At 36.8% G+C, this 23,202-nt stretch overlaps 1 protein-coding gene across 2 annotated transcripts in view; it reads left to right on the top strand.

Moving 5' to 3' along the window:
- Positions 1–17,046, top strand: part of DCN (decorin) — a 43,409-nt gene extending 26,363 nt beyond the window's left edge. For both annotated transcript variants that reach the window (XM_034987853.1, XM_034987852.1), the window contains exons 4-8: positions 614–827; positions 1,631–1,744; positions 6,994–7,087; positions 10,214–10,352; positions 16,290–17,046. In XM_034987853.1, the coding sequence (XP_034843744.1) occupies positions 614–827; positions 1,631–1,744; positions 6,994–7,087; positions 10,214–10,352; positions 16,290–16,484 (756 nt within the window). In that variant the 3' untranslated portion in view covers positions 16,485–17,046. The remainder of the gene's footprint in view (positions 1–613; positions 828–1,630; positions 1,745–6,993; positions 7,088–10,213; positions 10,353–16,289) is intronic.
- The last annotated feature ends 6,156 nt before the right edge of the window (positions 17,047–23,202 follow it).

Genomic DNA, 23,202 nt, shown 5'->3' on the forward strand with positions numbered 1-23,202 from the left:
TCTCCAAAAAATAACAGTAAATAGTAGCAGAATGAAAGGAAATTAATTTAACCTTTCAAGTGACAAAGAGATGCAAAGAAATTACAATGAGCTGCAACATGTTGTACTAATTTGACAAACTTTTTGAAAAAAATATATCTCAATTTATAAGGCTGCAAGAAAGCAAGAAAATTTTACTCTCTTGCATTGCCGATGGTAGTAGAAATTGGTGCCACCATTTTGTAGTGGAATCCATGGCAGCAGTCAATGAGGATGGATTTTAGGCTGAGGGATGGATGCCCATGGCACTGGATTCTTTTCAAGTACTTCGGGTCGCTGGTAATTCCAATCTTTAGGAGTATTTACTGTTTAAAAATTACGTGTCTATCTATGTATTTATATTATAATCTATAATCTATAGTTCATCACCTTTATTCCTGATGTTTCTGATGTTCAGATCCTCATACACTTCTTAAGTGAAAGAACCATATTTGCCTAATTTTTTCTGGTTTCTTGCAATATATATAATATTTGATTTTTTTCTGATTTCTTGCTATATATATATATAGAGAGAGAGAGAGAGAGAGAATGTGTGTTTTGGAATTAAGGTGTTGTTTTTGTTCACTATCTACAGACGTTGATTCTTGTCAACAACAAAATTAGCAAAATCAGCCCTGCAGCATTCACACCTCTGTTGAAATTGGAACGACTTTATCTGTCCAAGAATCATCTGAAGGAATTGCCAGAAAAAATGCCCAAAACTCTTCAGGAGCTGCGTGCCCATGAGAATGTGATCACCAAAGTGCGAAAATCTGTGTTCAACGGACTGAACCAGATGATCGTCGTAGGTACAGATATTCTTATAACTCTAAGGCCAGAATTGAAGGTCCACCTTAGAAGATCCCAAGTAAGCGATAGCCGCAGGAAGGTAAATTAGCTAGAGATTACATGTCTTTAGCCTATAGGAGTTAACAGTAGCAAGATTGGCAGAAATGAGATTTTGAATCGTGCCTTATAATGTTTTTATTTCTCGTCCTCGAGGATCTGAGAATGTGGAGAAAACTCTAGGGCCAAAGTCACCCTACTGCATGCCCAAGATGTGGGATGGAATTAAGTAGTGATTAATTAGAGCTATGTGGGGATACTCCATCATGGGAATTGTTTCTATTCTGAACATCTATAAATCATTTGCTTTAAACAATGTATTCTAAGGTTTTGTGTGGTAAAAAATGGTGATTTTATAATTGGCTTACAAGATGCTAATTTCAAATTATTTAACATTTTAATTCATCTCAGGAAAGTAAAAGCCCCATAATAAGTGTGACTTATTAACACTTGTTTTATGTTGATTTCTGTGCAAACCTATGTATGCACTTTAAATAATCTTCTTGTTATTGTTTCTGCCACTATTGCTTTTTCCATAAATCTTTGTGTTTTCTTATAGCATTTGTTTGTTGTTTGTTTTAAAAAGAGAAAATTTTACCTCAGTTTGCTATCCCTTTGAAGAGTGTGTCCTTTAATTTCTCTTTTGTTTCTCAGTCAGATTGTTATCGACCCAAATGTCTCTTAGAATCCTTGTTGAAACAGACACTACTCTGATTTGCAATACCTAATATTGTCCGCTAAAGCTTTGCACTTATTGCATTTGTAGAACTGGGCACCAACCCACTGAAGAGCTCAGGAATTGAAAATGGAGCCTTCCAGGGAATGAAGAAGCTCTCCTATATCCGCATTGCTGACACCAATATAACCACCATCCCTCAAGGTGATAGAAAACTCTCCAAAGCAGTTTGAACACCTAAATCTTAAAACTTTAACATTTAAAAAAAATTGTTTTGGAAATTTAAATGGTGACTGAAGTAGCCAACGTTATTTCTGGTAAATTGTTTACCCTCGGAAGTATTTCTGTTGAGCCTGGATAACCCCTGAGCCATCCAGGCCCATGGTAGAGATGGCTAGACCCTTCTACCTATAAAGTCTCTTCTAAGATACAACTTAACACACAATGATTTCATATTAAAGAATTGGGATTAAAAGAAAAGAATTGTGATAGCACGAAGGAAAAAGTACAGTTATTTAAAAAATAGAATGCCTTAGTGACATTAAAAAAAGATACATGAAGTACTTTGAAATTGAGCCAATTTTTACTTCGAGTCTCCAATCTTTTAGTGAATTCCTTTCCATCATAGGACATCTCAGGCATTATTATCTGAATAAGAGCATCCACAGTGGCCATGCTCTTGTATGATAGTGGCGGTCGTATGTTGTAAAGAGTATGGATTTTGGTCGGTATGCTTGAGTTCAGTTTGTCACTAATTGGCTCTAAGGCCTTGGACAAGTTATTCAATATTTATACCTCAATTTCTTTATTTGTAAAATGGCAATAACACTGATATACAACTCACTAGTTTGTCTTAAAATTAAATAACTAATTAAAGAAGTATCTGGTATGCAAATAAGTAATGGATTAATATTACCATTTATTATTTCTTAAAAATATTTTGACACTCATTTTGCTTAGGCGAAGTGCCAAACCCTGGAGACAGGACAGTGAATAGGGTATACTCCCTGCCTTCAAGGAGCTTATTGCCCGGAGCAAAGCCAGGCAGGTAAAGAGCAGGGCTCACACAGCCTTGGGCTAAGGGTTACCTGGGAGAGGCACAGAAGCCAGTCTTTGTGAATCGGAAAAGAAATCAAATCCCCAAAAAAGCAATTCCTCTAATTCTCACATTTTCCCTGCCCCAGGGTTTTAGTCTCACAAAAGCCCTTCTATATTCTCAAATTTTCCCCTCTATTTGGCCCTTTCTCAGCTTAGATATCTTGTTCTTGGACTGTGTACAAAATGTAGGTTCTTGCCCACAGAAAACAATTACCCTTCACTGTGCTTTCACAGGAACTTCAGCTCCCAAAAAGATACATTCCATAGAATGGTTTCTTACCACCCCTTGCCCTCTCCACAGTCTTTTTGCTACAGAAGATGTTTTATGCCCATAATAGCAACTGCTGGTATAGATAAGATTGATAGATAGATGATAGATGATAGATAGATAAATAGACAGATAGATAGAGATTGATCTACAGTTTTATAAAGCACCTTCATGTTGGTTCTCCAACTTGTTGCACTGTAACAAGTGGGGTTTTTTTTTTGTTTTTGTTTTATCCCCAGGGCAGATGTATATATGTATACATTTATATTTTTAATATATTTTATATTTTAATAATATTTTAAAATTTAAATTATATTTAATTCCATTTTTATATATTACGTATACACATACATCTTGCCCAAACCTATAGAGCTGTAGGAGGTGAAGTAAAAAAGCTGGAATTTAAAGTCCAGGTCTTTTCCACTACTTCATGCTGCCAGATGACTTGTGTTGAACATAATCTTTGATTTTGCTCTCCTTTTTTTTTTTTTTTTTAAAGATTTTATTTATTTATTTGACAGAGAGAGACACAGCAAGAGAGGGAACACAAGCAGGGGTAGTGGGAGAGGGAGAAGTAGGCTTCCCATGGAGCAGGGAGCCCGATGCCGGGCTCGATCCCAGAACCCTGGGATCATGACCTGAGCCGAAGGCAGATGCTTTTAACGACTGAACCACCCAGGTGCCCCTCCTTCTTAATGCATCCTCCAAAATATGCCTTGGGAACACATTTCATCACTTAGTGACCTGTATTCCTTATGTCTCCTCCCTACTGTAGGTGCTCTTTTCTCACCGTCTCTAGCTTACTTTGATGTATTAAACACTTACTATAAAAATTAGAGTAATCAAGTTTTGTTAAGCACTTATTAATACCAGGTATTGTGCCCAATGCTTTTTATGGATTCTGCTCTATGAATCTCAAACCATTCCTCTATGGTAATATTGTCATACCTGTTTAATAAACGAGGAAAACGAAGCTTAAAGACACGAAGTACATTGTGCCCAAGGCCCTGGGGCTAGGAGGTGGCCAAGCTGGGGCTGTGCCATGCTGATGCGAGTTCATGTGCGTGACCAGCGTACCCTGCTGCCAACTTAAGTCCTCCCTCCTATGCACATTTATGCCAATAAAATAGGTGAGTCTGCCTTTCCTAGGCTTGACCCATATGCCTGAACGTCACCATCCTCCGGGAGTCTTAGTGGCCACACACTATCTACCGTCAATCATGGAAACACAAGGCAGTGGAGTGAAGTGGAGAGTTATGAATTCTTCACGTGGACCATGTGGGTGAAAGGTCTGACTCAGCCACTTAGTTGTTCTGTGACTTTAGGCTAATTATTGCACATCTCCAAAATCTCAGTTTTGCTCTCTATGAAATGGAGGTCTTTTTTTTTTTTTTTTTAATTTTTTAAGATTTTATTTATTTGTGAGAGAGAGAGAGAGATTGAGAGACAGAGAGCATGAGAGGGAGGAGGGTCAGAGGGAGAAGCAGACTCCCTGCCGAGCAGGGAGCCTGATGCGGGACTCGATCCCGGGACTCCAGGATCATGACCTGAGCCGAAGGCAGTCGCTTAACAAACTGAGCCACCCAGGCGCCCGAAATGGAGGTCTTAATGACATCTATCTTCTAAGGTATTTGTGAGGATTAATAGACACAAATAAGATGGGTAATGTGCATACATAGTATCTGGCCCAAAGTAAGCTTTCAATATATTTACCTTAAAAATGGAAAGGGAAAAGAAAAAAAAAAAAGTAACTAGAGTCCAGTTTCTTAGCTAAATGCTACAGTGGCAAAAGTTAATGGTATTCTTGATAAATTTGCCTCTCTCTATCCTATTGCAAAGTTTTCTTCCACCCTCAGTCTTTCTCTTGACTATATTTTCCTTTTGGCAAACTGATACCGCAGAAGGGAAGACACTTAGAACCTGGGTAAGATTATGGATGTGACGATAATTGTTGTTCTAGAGACACTACATTTTTAAAAACATCTTTACATGGTGATAGGAAAGAAAAGATGTATATTCAATTTGCTTTGTTATATATTCACTTGCTAATTACATATGGGAGGAGTATTTTAAAAATTCACATTTATTTACTCTAAGGAGATTTGAGTGGTTGAAATCCCTTATTCCAAGAGTGACTGTGGTCTCCTGGTATTTAGTCATAAGAACGACTCAGTTGTGATTTTGTCACCGGACCCCAAGACCAGGTTCTTGGGCCTCCAGGTCATAGAAATGAACACTGAACTCAAGAGAAAGAAAGCCGGTGGAGTTTATTAGAGATAGATTGCCTACAAGGGAGCTGACAGCAAAGAGGAACGTTGCTCTCTGAAGGGCTATTGTGCAAGGAATGGAAGAGGCAATTTTCCAGAGGGTCAGGGACTAGAAGTAGGGAAGCATTCTTCAATCCCACCGTCATTAACTTGTGTTCATTACTTCTCAGTGGACACAAGACAATCACAGAATGCCCTTCTCCATGGTTGACATTCTTTTAGGCCTCCTGGAAAATAGAAATATTTGTGCAAGCAGGCTTTAAATGGTTACTTCTAATCTTGCCCAGACACCCATTACTCCTAACGACTATTATCTCGTTTGTTCGCTTTCCCAGAAGGAGGTATTTGCCTCTAAGCGTATGGAAACATTTAACCTTTGCCTCAGACCAGTGGCTCTACAGGGGTGAAGTCCCTCTTGCTTTTCCTATATTGTCTCAATTTCAGTTCCTTCAGTTGAGAGCATGCTATTTTAACTCCCTTTGACCATCTGGGAGCATATTACATTCCCTACTTGGCAGCTAGATAACCTCTAAAGTTTGGAACTTTGAGTCTGTGTTTCTTCGTCTATGAAAGGGAGGTTCACAAAAGATAATTTGCAAACTAAAAAAATTAAATGAGTTAAGTTAGACAAAGTGTCAGTGTCAGTGTTTGCTATATGACAGACTTTCAGTGAATAGCTTAGCATCTCCCGCACAAAACATAGTGCCATTGAGAAACAAATAATACGTTCAAATCAAATGTGGACTAAACTTTTACATGAAAGAGACAGTATTGACAGAATTCAGTGGTGTGCCATGAACATTTTCATACCAAACATAACCTGCAGTTTTCCACCTTTGTTCCTTATGGACAAATAACCAACACTCTCTGCTAAGCAGATGTTAGTTCGACATGTAACCAATTTGCTCTTTTCTTTGTAGTTGTGGCTATTCTTGTAAGTGGAACAATATGCTCTTTAAAAAGCTGTATAAAAACATCATATATCCTCAGATGGCAGGAGGAAATGAAAATAAAATACTTAAACTTTTATATTAATATTATTACATTTTTAGAAATCATAGCCCTTCGAGAAGTACTATCCAGAGGTTTCACAGATACTTTGGATCTAAAATTATTTCCCCAGGTGGTCTACATGTGGCTGATCACTTCATTCTAGGCCTCTGCATTCCTCTTGTGTAAAGAAACAGTCTTGATTTAAAAGGTCCAAGTAAGCTCTAGCTCTTTCTACACGTCCATGTTGTGGAGGCGTTTGAGTTTTGTTTCATTTGTTTGTTTGTTTTTTAACGTAGAAAAGCTGAATAAGACCAAGGCCCACGAGTTTATCAAGTGTTAGTTACTAATGAGACTCATTACTGAAATACCTCGTTAAATTTGTATATAGGTTTACCTTATACATAATGTCTTTATTATAGTTCAAATGCTTATTTCATTTTATGGTTGTGGTCTTTTATCAGTAACAGTATTAGTTTAGTAACAATGGTGTAGGAAATTAATGAGATTCAGGGTTTGACTTCAGTTCTACAATCGTATCCTAACAATTACTAGGACAAAAATCTACTATGTGATAAACACAGGCCATGTTTCTGTTAAAATCCATCTAGGAGAATAAAAAGTGCTTGTCCTACTTCCAGAAGCATCTATTATTATGAAAGGGATAAAGAAAAAGATAAAAAGCAAAACTGATGGAAAAGATAAAAAGCAAATCCTTTGAAACTATGTCTTTCAGCAAATTGGTGGCCTAGGTGCTCGTTAAGTCTGTGTACATCCTGTAATTACATTTCTCTGCTAATTTAACGTTCTTTTTTTTTTCTCTATTCCAGGTCTTCCTCCTTCCCTTACTGAATTACATCTTGAAAGCAACAAAATCACCAAAGTTGATGCATCTAGCCTGAAAGGACTGAATAATTTGGCTAAGTAATAATATTCTTTCATGACCTTTTACCAGTAAAAGTGCCTGCAAGCTCCGAATTAGAAACACAGTGGGTGGTTGCTGACTGTTTTTGTTGTTGGTCCTAACAACCTCAAACCTCAGCAGGCCCAATTATTTCTTTAAAATACAATGAAATAGTGTACTTACCATAACCATGAAAATTATCTACCATATTGTTTTTAGATTAAGACATATCTTCTGTACAAGGTATCCGATTAAATCAGTATGTTCATTCAATATGTTCTAATTTAGTAGCATTTAACAGAACGTTAAGTAAATTATAACACAGTGTTCAGAATTTGAAAATGCTTTAAAATGGAAGTTACCAAGACATGGACATATTGGGCATCCCACCCTATAGTATTGGAATAATTATGATGAGATTCTCTCACTTCTGTTCTTTGAAGAGTTTAAAATGTCTCTGGACATTTAGTGTAGTCTAACAAAAGAACTTATTTATTTATTTTTTAACAGAAGATTAACTTTTTTTTCCTGGTAGATAATCATTCATTCCTTTCCTGCTTTCTAGCCTAACTTTAATCTTTCTACATTAACAATCTGGTTAAGTAATAAAAAGAGGGGAATGCTTGCAAACTATTGGCTTTATCTTCGAGAAACACTCGGCTCTTGAACGGTATTACTGAATGTTCTTACAAAGGAGCACGCTGTTATGCCAAATTGATTCACTCCACTTTTATCTTAATAAATTTTATGGTAGATAAATAAATATAAAATATATCATTTATCCTTGAGAATGAGCTAAGACCAGATGACGTATAACACAGCTTTTCTCATTTCTGTGGAGATTTCCCATGAGCCGGTGGACAGTGAGGGCTGAAGGTAAGCGTGTCCATACGACTCTAGCTATAGCATCTTACCCTGGTGGCTCAAATGATACGAAATCACTTATCTAAAGATATTTGAATTATAGTCTCTAATACAGCAAATATATTTCAAAATAGCACTATGCATCCCTGACCTTTCTTTGTGATTTTGTCCCTCTAGCTGCAGAACAACATAGGAAGATAAGTTACATTGCATATTGCATAGAACTGTCTTTAGGACAGCTAGTAGTTGTAGTAATAAGAGTAGAGGTGAACAATAATTTAATTCCAAATATGATAAATCATTAATAATATTTGTGCCTTTTTAGAAGAAAAATTCATTTTGTACTGAAAGTGGTATGGAGAGTTTTTTTAAAAATTCCATTCATTAAATTGGAACAGACTGACCCAAGTGGCCAAGCAAACTTTTCTGATTCTTGAATTTATCAAACAAATTTCCTTTTGGAATCAAGTCCAGAAAAACCTGTCTATGAAACCATCACATCCTCACGTGGTTTACTCTTCACTGATGTTGGAACATGAGAGGTATTTTCGTGTTGAACATCAAAACCATGAAAAGAAGAAAAAAAATGATCTTGGAACATTGTTGCAGGGCAAATATTCCAATTAGTTATTAGGAAAAAGTGGGAAGAAAATAGTATATGCCTCTCTCCAAAAATATGAGATGGTTTTCAGGCAAACTTCCCTTCTGTTACACATGTATATATCTATGATCATCTCTCTTACTAGGTGGATTTTATACTTTGAGGAAAGAATCATGGTTTTTGAGCTGTGTGTCCTCTGCCTTCATAAGCCTAGGATAATATCACGAATGTACTAGGTCCTCAAAAACATTTATTGATTGAATATATAAATAAATCATCAGAAAAGTGAAGTTTCTTTGAATCAATTATTAGGAATATCACATTCTAAAACTGAATTAGCCCAAAATTGGATATGGGATTTGAAGTGTTATAAGGAATAGGAGACATGTTTCTATAATAGAAAAGAAAAGACCAGAAAAAAAAGAGATAAATGTCTAAGACTGAGGGGAAAACAAAATGTTCTCAGCCAAGGTGCCAGGTTAATAATCCATAGCTAAGATAAACTAACAGTTTTATTAATAGCCTAAAATCAATATACCGTGATCTCAGTTATTTGAAATACAAAGCCATGATTAAAATGGAAAGACTTTGGTTACATAAACCGAAATCTAAATCCCAAAATGGCTCAAAGATGAGAACTACCTGAAGGCAGGCAAAAACCATCCTATAGAAAGTTCCTAAGCCTATTCCATTACATTTGAAGTAGCCCAGTAGACTCCTCCTCTTTCTCTTGGAGCTAGAATTCTGGCTCTCTTTCATGACCTTGTTGTCTCATCCCTGGGATCCTCTCTCTGCTCTTTGGGATTGGCAGCACCCTGGTTTTGACGGAGAGTCATACATCGCCAGAATGCCAAATACATTAACCTTATCTCCAAGTCGACTTCTGACTTTTGAATCCCATTTACTAGGAAGAGACCTCACAGCTGCAGAAGTTTGACCTTTCATGCATTTAATTTAAAAAATGCAACCCAAACCTTTGAGTGGCATTGTATAAGAAATGTCAAAGGGGCCAAGAAAGAGACACTTAGGTTAGAGATCAAGGCCAGAAGCTGGGAATGTTGGCACCAGGCAAATTCAGATAGTAACAGATGGTCAGTGATAAACTCAAACGAAAGGAAGATGCTAATTCTGTTAACCTTCCTGGCAGGGACGTTTATTGATTCATTAGATCCTTCTGCCTTTTATTTCCAATGAATACATTTATATAATAAATATATGATTATTTGATTTCCAAAGTGACCAAGATGATAATAGTATTCCTTTTAGTTTCCTCTGGCGTGAATTCATTATATTCATTATACAGAGAAATCAATTCAACAGCTATTCATTGATCGTAACAAGCTCTGTGTTAATAGTGGGTATGCCACAAAACAGTCACTTTTCTCTAGGAGAGACACACAGGTACATAGTCCCTTGAGTTTTTTAAGAGGGTGACAACAGGAACATTTATTAGGGGATGCCTGTCAGAGGAATTTCAAAGAGAGTGACTCTAAGCTGGGAACTTAAGAACAAATGGGCTTTATCCAAGTGCAGAAAGGTTGGAAAAAGCATTCTAGGCAAAGGGAGCAGTAAGTGCAAAAACGAAGAAAGTCCTTCTCCGTTGACTGGATAAATCACACAAATGCCTGTGAGGAGGGCAGCCTTGAGCAGTGCACGCATTCATTTCTGCTTTCCTTTGCAGGTTGGGACTGAGTTTTAACAGCATCTCTGCTATTGACAATGGCACGCTAGCCAACACTCCTCATCTGAGGGAGCTTCACTTGGACAACAATAAGCTTATCAGAGTACCTGGTGGGCTGGCGGAGCATAAGTACATCCAGGTAATGCAATACCACTGACTAGTGTGAGGAGTATCTAGGGAGTGAACACTCCCTACCGGGATGTTAGGAGACAGGAAGGGAAGCTTTGCTTACAAATCTTTTTGCAGAAAGATTTTTTTAATATTCATTCTGGTTTCATGAAAAACATAGGTTTATTTTTTTAAAAAGATTCATTTATTGTTTATTTGTCAGAGAGAGAGAGCACAAGCGGGGGAATGGGAGAGGGAGAAGCAGACTTCCCGCTGAGCAGGGAGCCTGATGCAGGACTCGATTCCAGGATCCTGGGATCACGACCTGAGCTGAAGGCAGATGCTTAACAACTGAGCCACCCAGGCATCCTGAAAAATATAGGTTTAAATGATATTTTTTTAAATAGGACTATTACCTTAAATTTATTATAGTGCTGACTTCCAGAATATAATATTTTTAATGAAGCAGGCAAGGTGGTTTGAAGTCATTGATCACTCTAACAAACATACTGGTTGAAAAAGATGATATAATCTGTTAAGTATAGATATGGAATAAAATAGCAATTGTAACTTTTAATTCAACAGATGTCAGGTAGGTCAAAAGGGAATGTTAAGCTAGCAATGTACCTGAGTTAACTCTTTATAGATTATGGGGTTATAGTACATTCATAAGGACAAGAAGATATGGTCCAGTGGTCCACTGTGGTAACAGAGCTTTCTAGTCTGTAATCTATAAATGTAAGGCATGCTCATTAGTTTAAATAGTAACAATATTTTCATGTATAATAGAGTAAGACTTCCATTGTTACTTTGAGGAAATAGAACAAATATGTTATTCAAAGTTTATATTTAAAAAAGTTAATAATGTGGTTATTCACAGATTTTATGTATTTGCTTATTTTATCTAATTTTTTGGTTTCTTTAAAGGTTATATTTAAATTGTTTCTTTCAGAAATTTACATAGGTTCTTAGTTCAATCATGATGATTCAGAAATTATATGTTGGAGAGCCTGGGTGGCACAGTCGGTCGAGTATCAGACTCTTGGTCTCAGCTCAGGTCATGATCTCAGGGTTGTGAGATGGAGCCCCACATTGGGATCTGTGCTCAGCGTGGAGTCTGCCTAAGATTCTCTCTCCTTCTCCCTCTGCCCCTCCCCACTGTGCTTGTGCTATCTCTCTCTAATAAATAAATAAATCTTTAAAAAAAATTATACTTTGACATTGATGTTCTATTATAAATAAATCCTTTTTATAAAGTTGCTATTTTGGTAATGTTTCCACTTCTTCACTTGGGGTTCAAGATAGGTTTATCCCTTACTCTGCTGTCAGTTATGTCAATATGTTACTAATCTCTCTTCTTTTTTTTATTGAGTTGTGACAAAAACTCCAAATGAAATGGATATATCATGATTTACATAAGGTTTCTGTTGGTGGTGGGCATTTTTTTTGGGGGGGGCAGTTGTTTTGTTTTCATTTTTATATCCTAGAATAATCAGTTTTACCTTCTTGATTGCTGTTTTTCAAATGTCAGTCTGGATGTATTACTGAGTTAATAAAATAAGTTTAATGAGTTAATTAAGAACATTTATGGTATAGGCTAGGCTAGGCTAGGATAGGTTAGAATGAATGGAAAATAAAATATCAATGTAATGGTAAGTATTTCATAAAAACTTTGTTTAAATGCACAGATTTACATATGCTAAATACATGTATTGTGTTTCTTATGGTGGATCACAGAGAAAAAATTATAAAACATGCTATTTTGAAATCTTTGTTTAATATTAACAAATCTCATGGGCATTCACACAAGGGCCTCACTCTTGGTTTTTCATCTCTAATTGGCTATCCATGCATCCATTTCACCTCCCTTCTTATAGGCTCTTAGGGATTTCACCTACTTTACTGTCTTTTTTGTAAGTATATAATTCAGTTATTTTTAGCAAAATTATATAGTTCTTCAACTATCACTACAATCCAGTTGTTTTTTTTTTAAAGATTTTATTTATTTGAGAGAGAGTGTGAGCATGAGCAGGGAGTGGGCAGAGGGAGAAGCAGGCTCCCCACTGAGCAGGGAGCCTAAAGTGGGAGTTAATCCCAGCCCTGAGATCGTTAACCTGAGCCAAAGACAGACCCTTAACTGACTGAGCCACCCAGGCACCCCCACCACAATCCAGTTCTAGCACTTCTCACCTCTTACTTTTTCTAGTCAATTTTCAATCTCATCTTCTGCCACAGGAAATCATTCATCTACTTTCCACCTCCATGGATTTGCCTTTCCTGGACATTTCATATAAATGGAATCACTTATTGTAATGATCTTATGTATCATAGCATGAGTCATAGCATGTATCTGTAGTTCATTCATTTTTATCAGTGAATACCATTCCATTGTACGGATATACCACATTTTGTTTGCTAGCACTACACTTTTTGATTCCTGTTGCTTTTGATTGTGTTTTAAAGATGGGAGTGAAGGTCTTTCAACTTTGTTCTTATTTTTTTTAATCTTTTTTTTTTTAGATTATTTATTTATTTATTTGAGAGAAAGACAGTGAGTGAGTGAGTGAGTGAGAGAGCATGGGTGGGGGAAGCAGACTCTGCTGTGAGCAGGGAACCTGATGCGGGACTTGATCCCAGGACCCCAAGATTATCACCTGAGCCAAAGGCAGATGCTTAACTGACTGAGCCACCCAGGCCCCCCAGCTTTGCTCTTATTTTTCAAAATTGTTTTGGCTATTCTTATTTCTTTGCATTTTCATATAAATTTTAGAATCAGCTTGTTCATTTTTGCAAAAATAGCCTGCTAGGGCTCTAATAAGGATTGTGGTGAATCTATAGATCAATTAGGGGAGTACTGTCATCTTAATAATATTGAGTGTTCCAATTCATAAGCATGGAATATCGCCATTTCATATTATTTAATTTCTCACAGCAATTTTTTTTCATTTTTAGTGTACACATCTTACAATTCTTTTATTAAATGTATCCTTATTTTCTTTACTCTTTTTGATGCTGCTGTGAATGAATTATTAACCTTGATTTCATTTTTGAATTTTTTTTGCTAGTATATGCAAACACAATTGATTTTTGTATATCAATCTTCTATCCTGGTATACTGTGCTGAAATCGTTTTTAGTTGCAGAAGTTTTTGTGCACTTCTTTGGATATTCCATATTTGGGATCATGTCATTTGTGAATGAAGTCAGTTTTAATTATTACTTTCTTGTCTGAATTATTTCATTTATTTTTCTTGCTTCATTGCACTGGCTAGAATCTCCAGTGCAATACTGAATAGAAGTGATGAAATTAGACATCTTTGCCTTGTTTACTATTTTAAGAGAGAGGTGGACATTCAGTCTTTTACCTTTCAGCATGATGTTAACTACAGGTCTTTTGTAGATGCTCTTTATCAAGTTGAGAAAGTTCTCTTCTATTCTTAAGCTTACTGAAAATTTTTATCATGAATGTGTATTCAAATGCTTTTTGTGTGTCTGTTGAGATTATCATGTGGTTTTGTCTTTTATTTCTTTAATATAGTATATTAAGTTAATTAATTTCCAGTTAAATGGGTTTTACATCCCAGAGATAAATCATGCTTGGTCTTGGCCATGGTGTATAGTCTTTTTTTATGTTAGGAGATACAGTTTCCTAATATTTTATTGAAGTTCTTTGTCTATGTTTATATGAAATATTTGAGGGTGCCTGGGTGGCTCAGTCAGTTAATGTCTGCTTTCGGCTCAGGTCATGATCCCAGGGTCCTGGGATCAAGTCATGCATCAGGCTCCCTGCTCTGTGGGGAGCCTGCTTCTCCCTCTCCTCCCTGCTTGTGCTCTGTCTCTCTATATCTCTGTCTCTCTCTCTCTCTCTCAAATAAACAAATAAAATCTTAAAAAAAAAAAAAGAAATATTTGATTGTAGGTTGTGTGTGTGTGTGATGATTTTTGTCTTGCTTTAATATTAGAAAATACTTCCTAATGAATTGGGAATATAGTTTTCTTTTTTACACAGACTAATACTTGCTTTATGTCTTGATATTGTTTTCTCTCGCCTTCAGTATTAGTCATAAACTCTAACCAAACATATCTCCCCTTTCTTGCTAATCATTGCTAGGAATTAGAGAATGGCAAATGAAAAGAAATTTTCAGTTTGCGAATTATAAAAAAAAAAGTACTTGCAGGTATTGTTTGTCTTTAATATTCCTCATTTCTGTTTTTATGTGATATCTATTGTTCTCCTTCCAAACCCTTTCTTAAACAAGGCCCCTTTCACCTGCATGTAAGTGTGAGTGTTCTGGTAAATGGAACAATATTTTAAGTTAATTATTATGAGGGAGAACCTCATAGGTTTTATAATGTACTTTAGAAATTGTTGCCTTCTTATTATATTTTAACTTTGGTTGTATAAGTCACTTCTTGCTCTTCAGAATTCACATGTACATAATAGAAGTAAAAACCCATTTCTAAAGTCCTTTTCATAACTCTGATATTTAATTTCCCTGAGAAAAATCTATTAACAAGTTACCATTATCTTAAATGTAATCATAAAATACATTTCAGAAAAATTCTATTGAACAGTAGACGTATATTCATAAGTAGAATTTGTAACACACAGTACATTGTTATTAAAACTTTCTAGGTCTATTCATTTCCAAATGCTCAGTGTTTCTTAGGGTTTGTGATAATTTTGATTCTAATACTGCCTGTACACTTTTTCTTCACTATATATTACTTCCTCATTTTGTATAATTTCATTAAAAGATACATCATTTTATCTTTGCCCTGAAAACATAATATTCCATGTAGACACAATTTATGAAATAACATGAATCTATTCTTGTATTCATTCAACATATATTATTGAACACCTACTCTGTTCTAGTAGACACTAAAGATATAAACAAAACAGAACAAGTTTCTTTCCTCATGGAGCTTTTATTCTAGAGGAGAAAAACAGACAAATAAATACATAATAAGCTATATAGTGACAATTACTATGAAGATTTAAAGAAATGAATTGGGGCAGAGAATAGCAGCATTGGATAGTCAGGGAAGACGTCTTTGGTAAGAAAATGTTACATGAATTACATGAGGGAGTAAGCCCCATAGACATCTTGGAGAAGATCAGTTCACATGGAAGAAACAATGTGTGCCAACCTAAGGAAGGATTGTGATTTTTGTAATAGAGGAAAAGCAAGTAGGCCAGAGTGGTTAGATTGAATAGTAAGGGGAGATAAGGTCAGAGCAGAAGGATATCAGATCCTGTTAGGTTTGTGAGCCAATCTGAGAACTTTGGACTTCATTCTGCATGAGACAGGAAGCCCCTGGAGTGTTGAGGCAAAGAATATATAACTTGGCTTACTTTTTAAAATAATTGCTCTATGAAGAAAGAAAGAGAAAAGAAGAAAGAAAGAAAGAAAGAAAGAAAGAAAGAAAGAAAGAAAGAAAGAAAGAAAGAAAGAAAGAAAGAAAGAAAGAAAGAAAGGAGAAAGAGAAAGAAAGAAGAAAGAAAAAAGAAGAAGAAAGGAAGACAAAGAAAGAAAGAAAAAAGAAAGAAGAAAGAAAAGAAAGAAGGAAGGAGGGAAGGAAGGAAGAAAGAAAAAGAGAAGGAAGAGGGAAGGAAGGGAGGGAGGAAGGGAGGGAGGGAGGAAGGAAGGAAGGAAGGAACGAAGGAAGGAAGGAAGGAAGGAAGAGTGATTTTAGAGCAAAAGAGGAAGTAGGAATGATGACTTCAATCCTCCAGAAGGAGATAATGGCAGTTTTGGACAATGTTGTAGGAGTCAGTATGGGGAGAAGGACTGGATTACACGTACATTTTGAAGATTGAGCTAGCAGCATTTGTTGATGGTTGGGTGAAGAGTGTAAGAGAAAGGGTCAAGGATAAAGAATAAAGGGAAAAGAATAAAGTATTTACATGAATGGCTTAGTCTATTTAGAGGAAAATAATCATTCTCCATTATTTCATTTTGTAGGTTGTCTACCTTCATAACAACAATATCTCTGCAGTTGGGTCTAACGACTTCTGCCCACCTGGATACAACACCAAAAAGGCCTCTTATTCAGGTGTGAGCCTTTTCAGCAATCCAGTCCAGTACTGGGAGATCCAGCCATCTACCTTCCGATGTGTCTATGTGCGCTCTGCCATCCAGCTTGGAAATTATAAATAATTTCCAAGAAAGCCCTCGTTTTTATAACCTGGCAAAATCCCATTAATATCATTGCTCAAGAAAAAAAAATGAAAGCTGGATACTGGAAACTTAACTGCAATGTGGATCTTTTTCCCACATGATTTATAATACATAAAGCCAAATATGCAGTTTAAATAATTGCCTACAATAAAAAAATATTTTGCCTGCCATTTTCAGAATTCTTTTTTGAAGCTTTCTGTTGATGTTAACTGGACTATTGCAGATATTCTTATTTCCCTAAACATAAAATTTGGAGTAAATATATATATAACATATATATATATATGTCAACAATTTAGTAAAGCTTTTCTTGTTTAATTTTTAGAAGGAATCAAATAAAAAAAGTATCCATCTTCTGTAGCTCCATAGGGTGTTAGATCCTTTGACATAAAGTCAAACTTCAAGTTCTATCTAGCTCTGTGTTAATCCTCTATTATTGGTAAAGCCTCATTTGAATATGTAAATTCAATACAGGCTATGTAAGATTTTTGCTAATGTCATCATTTTGAAAAAAATAAATGTACAAATACATTCAAAGTTACCATTGTATAAAAGTGTAATTGTAAATCTTCTCTAAACCCCATTTTCTGAAGAGAGCAGACATTGTGTTCTAGACAAAAATGGCACATCTTTTCAAGTTCTCAGATATTTCTTTTACTCCTGTTTTTTGACATTTGTGTATTATAACTTACATTATCTATAATCAGTGCTAAGCTGATAAAGCCCAAAGCTGATTCTTTTTCTGATTGGTCTAGAAAGCTGGTATTTTCAGTTACTAGGATACTAAATCAGTTTTAAAACATCATGTGTATAATCAGGCTGCTCACCTGAATATTTCTATAATTACTGGATGTATTAGAAATCCATCTAGTTAATGGTTTAGTTAAACCGTCAAATTTAGAATTTTTTTCTTCAGGAATTATAGAGACCTATCACAGCAGACCATTCAACAAGCCTGGGGAATGGGCTGATTTACAAAAAGTGGAGATTTACTAAAAACTACATTTATGCTATCAACATCTAATAAACAAACATGTGAGGATAGTTTGTTTTGTCTACAACGTTGGATGTTTTATGGTTGCAAATACTGATAACCAAATCCAAACTGTTATTTTTTTTAAGATTTTATTTATTTGTTTGAGAGAGAGAGAGAGCACACACACAAGTATGCGCATAGGGGGAGGGTTAGAGAGGGAGAGAGAGGGACAAGCAGACTCCTCGCTGAGTGAGGAGCCCAACGTGGGGCCCAATCTCAAGAGCCTGAGATCATGACCTGAGGTGAAAATCAAGAGTTGGATTCTCAACCGACTGAGCCACCCAGGCACCCCCAAATCCAAACTGGTTTAAACCATAACGGAAAACCCAAACAGTCCTGTTATTAAATGAGCCTTTAGGTTCAGTTTGATCAGAGTTCCAGCCAAGTTTCTCTGCAGTTCTTTCAACTTTGCCTGCCTTTATTACATTTTCAAGCTGGCCTCCCTTATGGTTGAAATATGAATCTCCCTCATTATTTACTACTCAGAACACAAAAGCATATCAACACAAAATTTCCAGGAGAAGTCATGAAATTCTCTCTAATTATTACATAGCAACTTCATAGCTTTAGAGAGTAAATGAGTAAAGGCTATTGTTATTCCCAATTTGTAGAAAAGTAGACTGAAGTTAGGAGAAATTAAGTAACTTTCCTGTAGTCAAATACCTGGTAAATACCTGGTAACCAAACTTTCTCTTTTAATCTTTGTGTAAGTCAGCATCTGGCAGAAAACAGAATTTACATCTGAGAGTTCAAATGAAGATAATTTAATGAAGGGACTGTTATAGAGTGTTTGCAGAGTCTACTGCACCAAACAATGGATGACAAGGCACCAAGAGATGCCAGTGATGGGCAGGGGAAGAATTGAGTTTCTGGAGCCAAGTGAGAGGACAACTTTGGAGGATTTCTGAGCCCAGGCAGCTATGTTCCAGGAAGGATGCCACATCTGCCAGAGGTTAGGTATGCCCCCTTCTCTCCTTCTACATCAGATCCTCCCACCGATGAAGCCTAAAGGGAAGACAACCATCAAGAAAGCTAGAGAGAGGAAGGCTCTTCTTGGGGCAGGACAGAGACGGAAGAAAAATGGATCTGGTCAGGGCACTTGGAGAATAACTAATAAGCCCAGGCACTATAATTATATCTGTAAGATTATTAAACGAATTTCAGCAACCACAGATAAACATGACGTTCACATCCTATGTCATCCCAGGCACCTTTTCTGAAATCCAATCATTTTAGACTTTTCTGCATTAATCAGAGGTGCTAACAAACAAAACAATGTTTGATAAAACTTTGTCAAATGATTAACTGAATCTGGTTTTCCATTAGGAAACATGGGGCTATTTTTATAATGGCTTTGACTGAAGCAGCATTTTACTAATTTAAAGAAATGGTTAGTGTTAAAAATCAAAGTGTAAACAAAAAACTTACACCGTCAATATTAATGGGCAATTATGCATTATACATAAATTTGCCAGAAAATAAAAATAATATTTGGATAATCATGAGAATCAGAACGGAGAGCTCTAAGCTCTTGTAGTCAAGGTCATATTCTCCTTTATAACAATTACTGCCTGAAATATACAGTGCTTTGTGTGAGCTATTTAATCACATGCTGGACTTCCATGAAGTGATCATATTAGTGATATTTATTCACAGTCTGGCATCAGGCAATAAATAAGTAGGAGAGGCTATTTCTTGATTCAGCATATTTCATTCATTCTTTCATTCATTCATTCATTCATTCATTCAATAAACTAGCACTGAATATATTATAAATATGAGACAAGTCCTGGTACAAAGATAACAACAGCAATAGATATTTATTTCTGGAGTTTATTCAGTGCATACAAAGCTTCTGTGCTAGGCTCTTTTTGGTCCACATCTGCTTATCACAAAAATCCTATGAGAATGTACTGTTCTTATTTCACAGATAATGAAACTCAGATATAATACATGCAAAGCCAGAGTTATAATTCTGATGTGTGCTAGTCGAGTTAGGGTCAGCCTTTGCTTTCATCATAGTTTACAACTATACAACTCAAAGCATGTCAGGGCCAAAGGTGGTAGTCTGAAAAACTGAGAAGGGCATCTATTTATGGTTCTTAGCGGTTCCGCTGCATTGTGGTAACAGGTCAGTGTCCTGAGATGCAGGTGCCATAAACATAACTGCTGTCATTTATTCAATACTATGTCTTAACTGTACATACAGTGTCTCATTTAATACTTACAATAGCCCTGTGGGCTATGTATGGTTATTTAATATCTTTTTTTACAGATGAGCAAATGAAGGCTCAGAGAAGTCAAGTAGTTTTTCCATGGACACACAGCTTGTAAATAAGAAAAGCGAACTTTCCATCCTTTCGAAGTGTTGTCTGCTGCTACTTTAGAAAAGAATGTATTTGTGTCCCACAATGAAGAATTACTGAACATCCATAGCATCTTTCATCTTCTTTGCCATATGGTGCAGGGCTGTAAAATAATGGGTCATCCCACCATTGTGATTTGTTACACTTCAAAAAGAATATATTTGTTCATAAAAAAAAATGAAACTACACTGTTCAACTTTAAAAATGTCCTGTATCAGCATTGTCTAATATGGTACCCATTAGCATACCCAGGTAGGAGTATGGAAATGTGATGGAACTGAAGAACTAAATTTTAATTTTATTTTAATTTTATTTTAATTTTATTTTAAATTTTATTTAATTTTAATTAATTTAAAGTTAATAGCCACACATCATTAATGACATCATATTGGATGTGATGTTCTAAATACTCCAAATGAGTTTTAATTTTTTAAAGATTTTATTTTTTGGACAGAGAGAGAGAGAGCACAAGCAGGGGGAATGGGAGAGGGAGAAGCAGGCTCCCCACTGAGCAGGGAGCCCAACTTGGGACTCGATCCCAGGACCGCGAGATCACGACCTGAGCTGAAGGCAGACGCTTAACCCAACTGAGCCACCCAGGCACCCCTCCCAATGAGTTTAAATATGATTTTCATGGTGTGGAGTGTATTTCTATTCATGCAAAAATATTTACTAGGCCTGTGTTTAACTAAGGATATAAAAATGAATAAGATGCCATTCTTGACTTTAAGGTGATCATAGTTTAACAAAGACCAATCATTAAGCAAATAATAAAAATACAGAGGGATAAATTTTATCATTAGAAATACAGAAATATCATTAGAAATATCGGGGACGCCTGGGTGGCTCAGTCGTTAAGCATCTGCCTTCGGCTCAGGTCATGATCCCAGGCTCCTGGGATCGAGCCCCGCTTCGGGCTCCCTGCTCTGCGGGAAGCCTGCTTCTCCCTCTTGCACTCCCCCTGCTTGTGTTCCCTCTCTTGCTGTGTCTCTCTCTGTCAAATAAATAAATAAAATCTTTAAAAAAAAAAAAAAAGAAAAGCCATAATCTTATCTTACTGTGCTTTGCTTTGTTGTACTTTGCAGATGTTGTGTTTTTTAAAAATGGAAGGTTTGAGGCAACCCTGCATTGAGCCAGTGTATTGACACCATTTTTCCAACAACGTTCTCTCACTTTGTGTCTCTGTCACATTTTGGTAATTCTTGCACTATTTCAAGCTTTTTTCATTATTATTATATTTGTGATGGTGATCTGTTATCAGTGATTACGACTTACTGGAAGCTCAGATGATGGTTACCATTTTTTAGCAATGAAGCATTTTTAATTAAGATACAGAAATTTTTTAGACACAATGCTATTGCACACTTAATAGACTACAGTATAGTGTACATATAACTTTTATATGCACTGGGGAACTAAAAAATTCATTTGACTCACTTTATCAGGATATTCGCTTGATTGTGGTGGTCTGGAACTGAGCCCACAACATCCCCAAAGTATGCTTCTAAATGCAAGTTACGGGAGTGGCTCATAGCAGGGATGATCAGCTCTGCCAAGGGCAGCCGAATGAGCAGAGAGGACCACGAAAGACTTCACTGAGGAAGTAATTTTTGTGGTGGGTTTTGATGAATGTGTAAGAGTTCAACAGGAGCATTTGGAAGAAGGGGGCTAAAGGCAAGAGAGTAAGTTCAAAGACCCAGAGGTGTGCCTAGGCACGTCTTCTCTGATAGGCTGACATAAAAAGGAGGGATTCCTCCACTTCTTTACCTTCTTCTGAAACAGACGCAGTAGTCTACCTTTAATATACACAGGGCTAGAGAGGATATGAGAGGAAGCCACTCTTTCCCTTTCTCCACAGTCTTGCTGGCCCACAAAACATCGCTCTCCCAGAATGGTCAATAGGAGGGAGGAAATGGCTTTATTTTTCTTCTCTCTTACATCTCCCAGGGGATCCCACTCTCGTTACTACCATGAAATGGTAGTTTCCCTTGGTGTTCAAGGTCCACGGCTTCACTAGATATTTTCTTAAGAGCTGGACCTTGAAAACTACCCTCTCTTCTCTTGTCCTCCCTCCTGCATGTGGTAGCCTTCCTGTTGTAGGAGAAAATCTGGCAGTTACCCTGTAACTTAACTTACAACCAGGTGAGGGATGGATCAAGAGAAGGAACAGAGAAGACTATTTGGACTTTGATCTGCAAAACGGATCTTCCAACACCCCTTTGCCAGCAGTATAGCTGCTTCTAATTTTGTCAGGACTCACAAGGGAGTGAGGCCTGACCCTTCAGCACCCCTCTCTCAGGTAGCAAAGCAACTTCTTTCTTACATATGTTTCCTTTGAAATAAAGATAGATATGGCTTATTTCCCTGACTTCAACAGTTGCTATTTGCATAACTTAGCAATGTTACTTAGCCTTTCAGTAGCTCATTTCCTTACCTGTGAAATGGAAATAATATTAGTCCCTACCTTACAGGTTGGTGTGTGAATGAAGTGGGTTAACGTACTGTGTAACTCTTAGACCAGAGCCCCGCACATGGAAGGGGTTCACATAACGTTGGCTGCCAGGTCATATAGTTTGGGCTGCAATCATCTCAAGAGCAATTAGTTCTCAGGTCTAAGATGGGGTCTGAAATTAGGCATTTCAGACAAACTCCCAGGAAGGCTGCTGCTTCTTGGTCCGTACTTTGAGGAACAAAACAAGAGTTCTCTCATCTCGTGTGGGACCATGGCTGACTCTTGTCCGCCCGCCCCCACCCCTGGCTGGCTCCGGTGGGAAACCCCCACTGTGTGAGGTTCCTAGGGCCATTGTAACACACGACCTCAAAGGGAGTGGCTTGAAATCTCAGAAATTTACCCTCTCATTTTTCTGGTGTTGGCCGTGCTCCCTCCGAAGCCTCTAGGGAAGAATCCTTCCTTGCTTCTCCTACCTTCGGAGTGGCTTCAGATGTTCCTTTGTTTGTGGTAGCAAAAGGCAAATTTCTGCCACCATCTCCACAAGGCTTTCTTCTCCTGTGTGTCTGTGTCTCTTCTTGTAAGGACACCAGTTATATTGGATTAGGCCCCATCCCAGTTCAGTATGACCTCATCTTAACTTGATTACATCTTCAAAGACCCGATTTCCAAATAAGGTCTCTCGCACTCACAGGTACTAGAGATTAGACTTTGAACATATCTGGGGGGTGGGGGAAGGGACACAATTCAACCATTAACACTCACTTTCTTTTTATCTTTATAAAACTACTTATTTTTTTTCTTATTTTTGTTATCAATTGTGTTTGATTGTGTATGGATTACATA

This window comes from Mirounga leonina, unplaced genomic scaffold (assembly GCF_011800145.1).
Source record: "Mirounga leonina isolate KUSES-001 unplaced genomic scaffold, KU_Mleo_1.0 Mir_418, whole genome shotgun sequence".
Lineage (NCBI taxonomy): Eukaryota > Metazoa > Chordata > Mammalia > Carnivora > Phocidae > Mirounga > Mirounga leonina.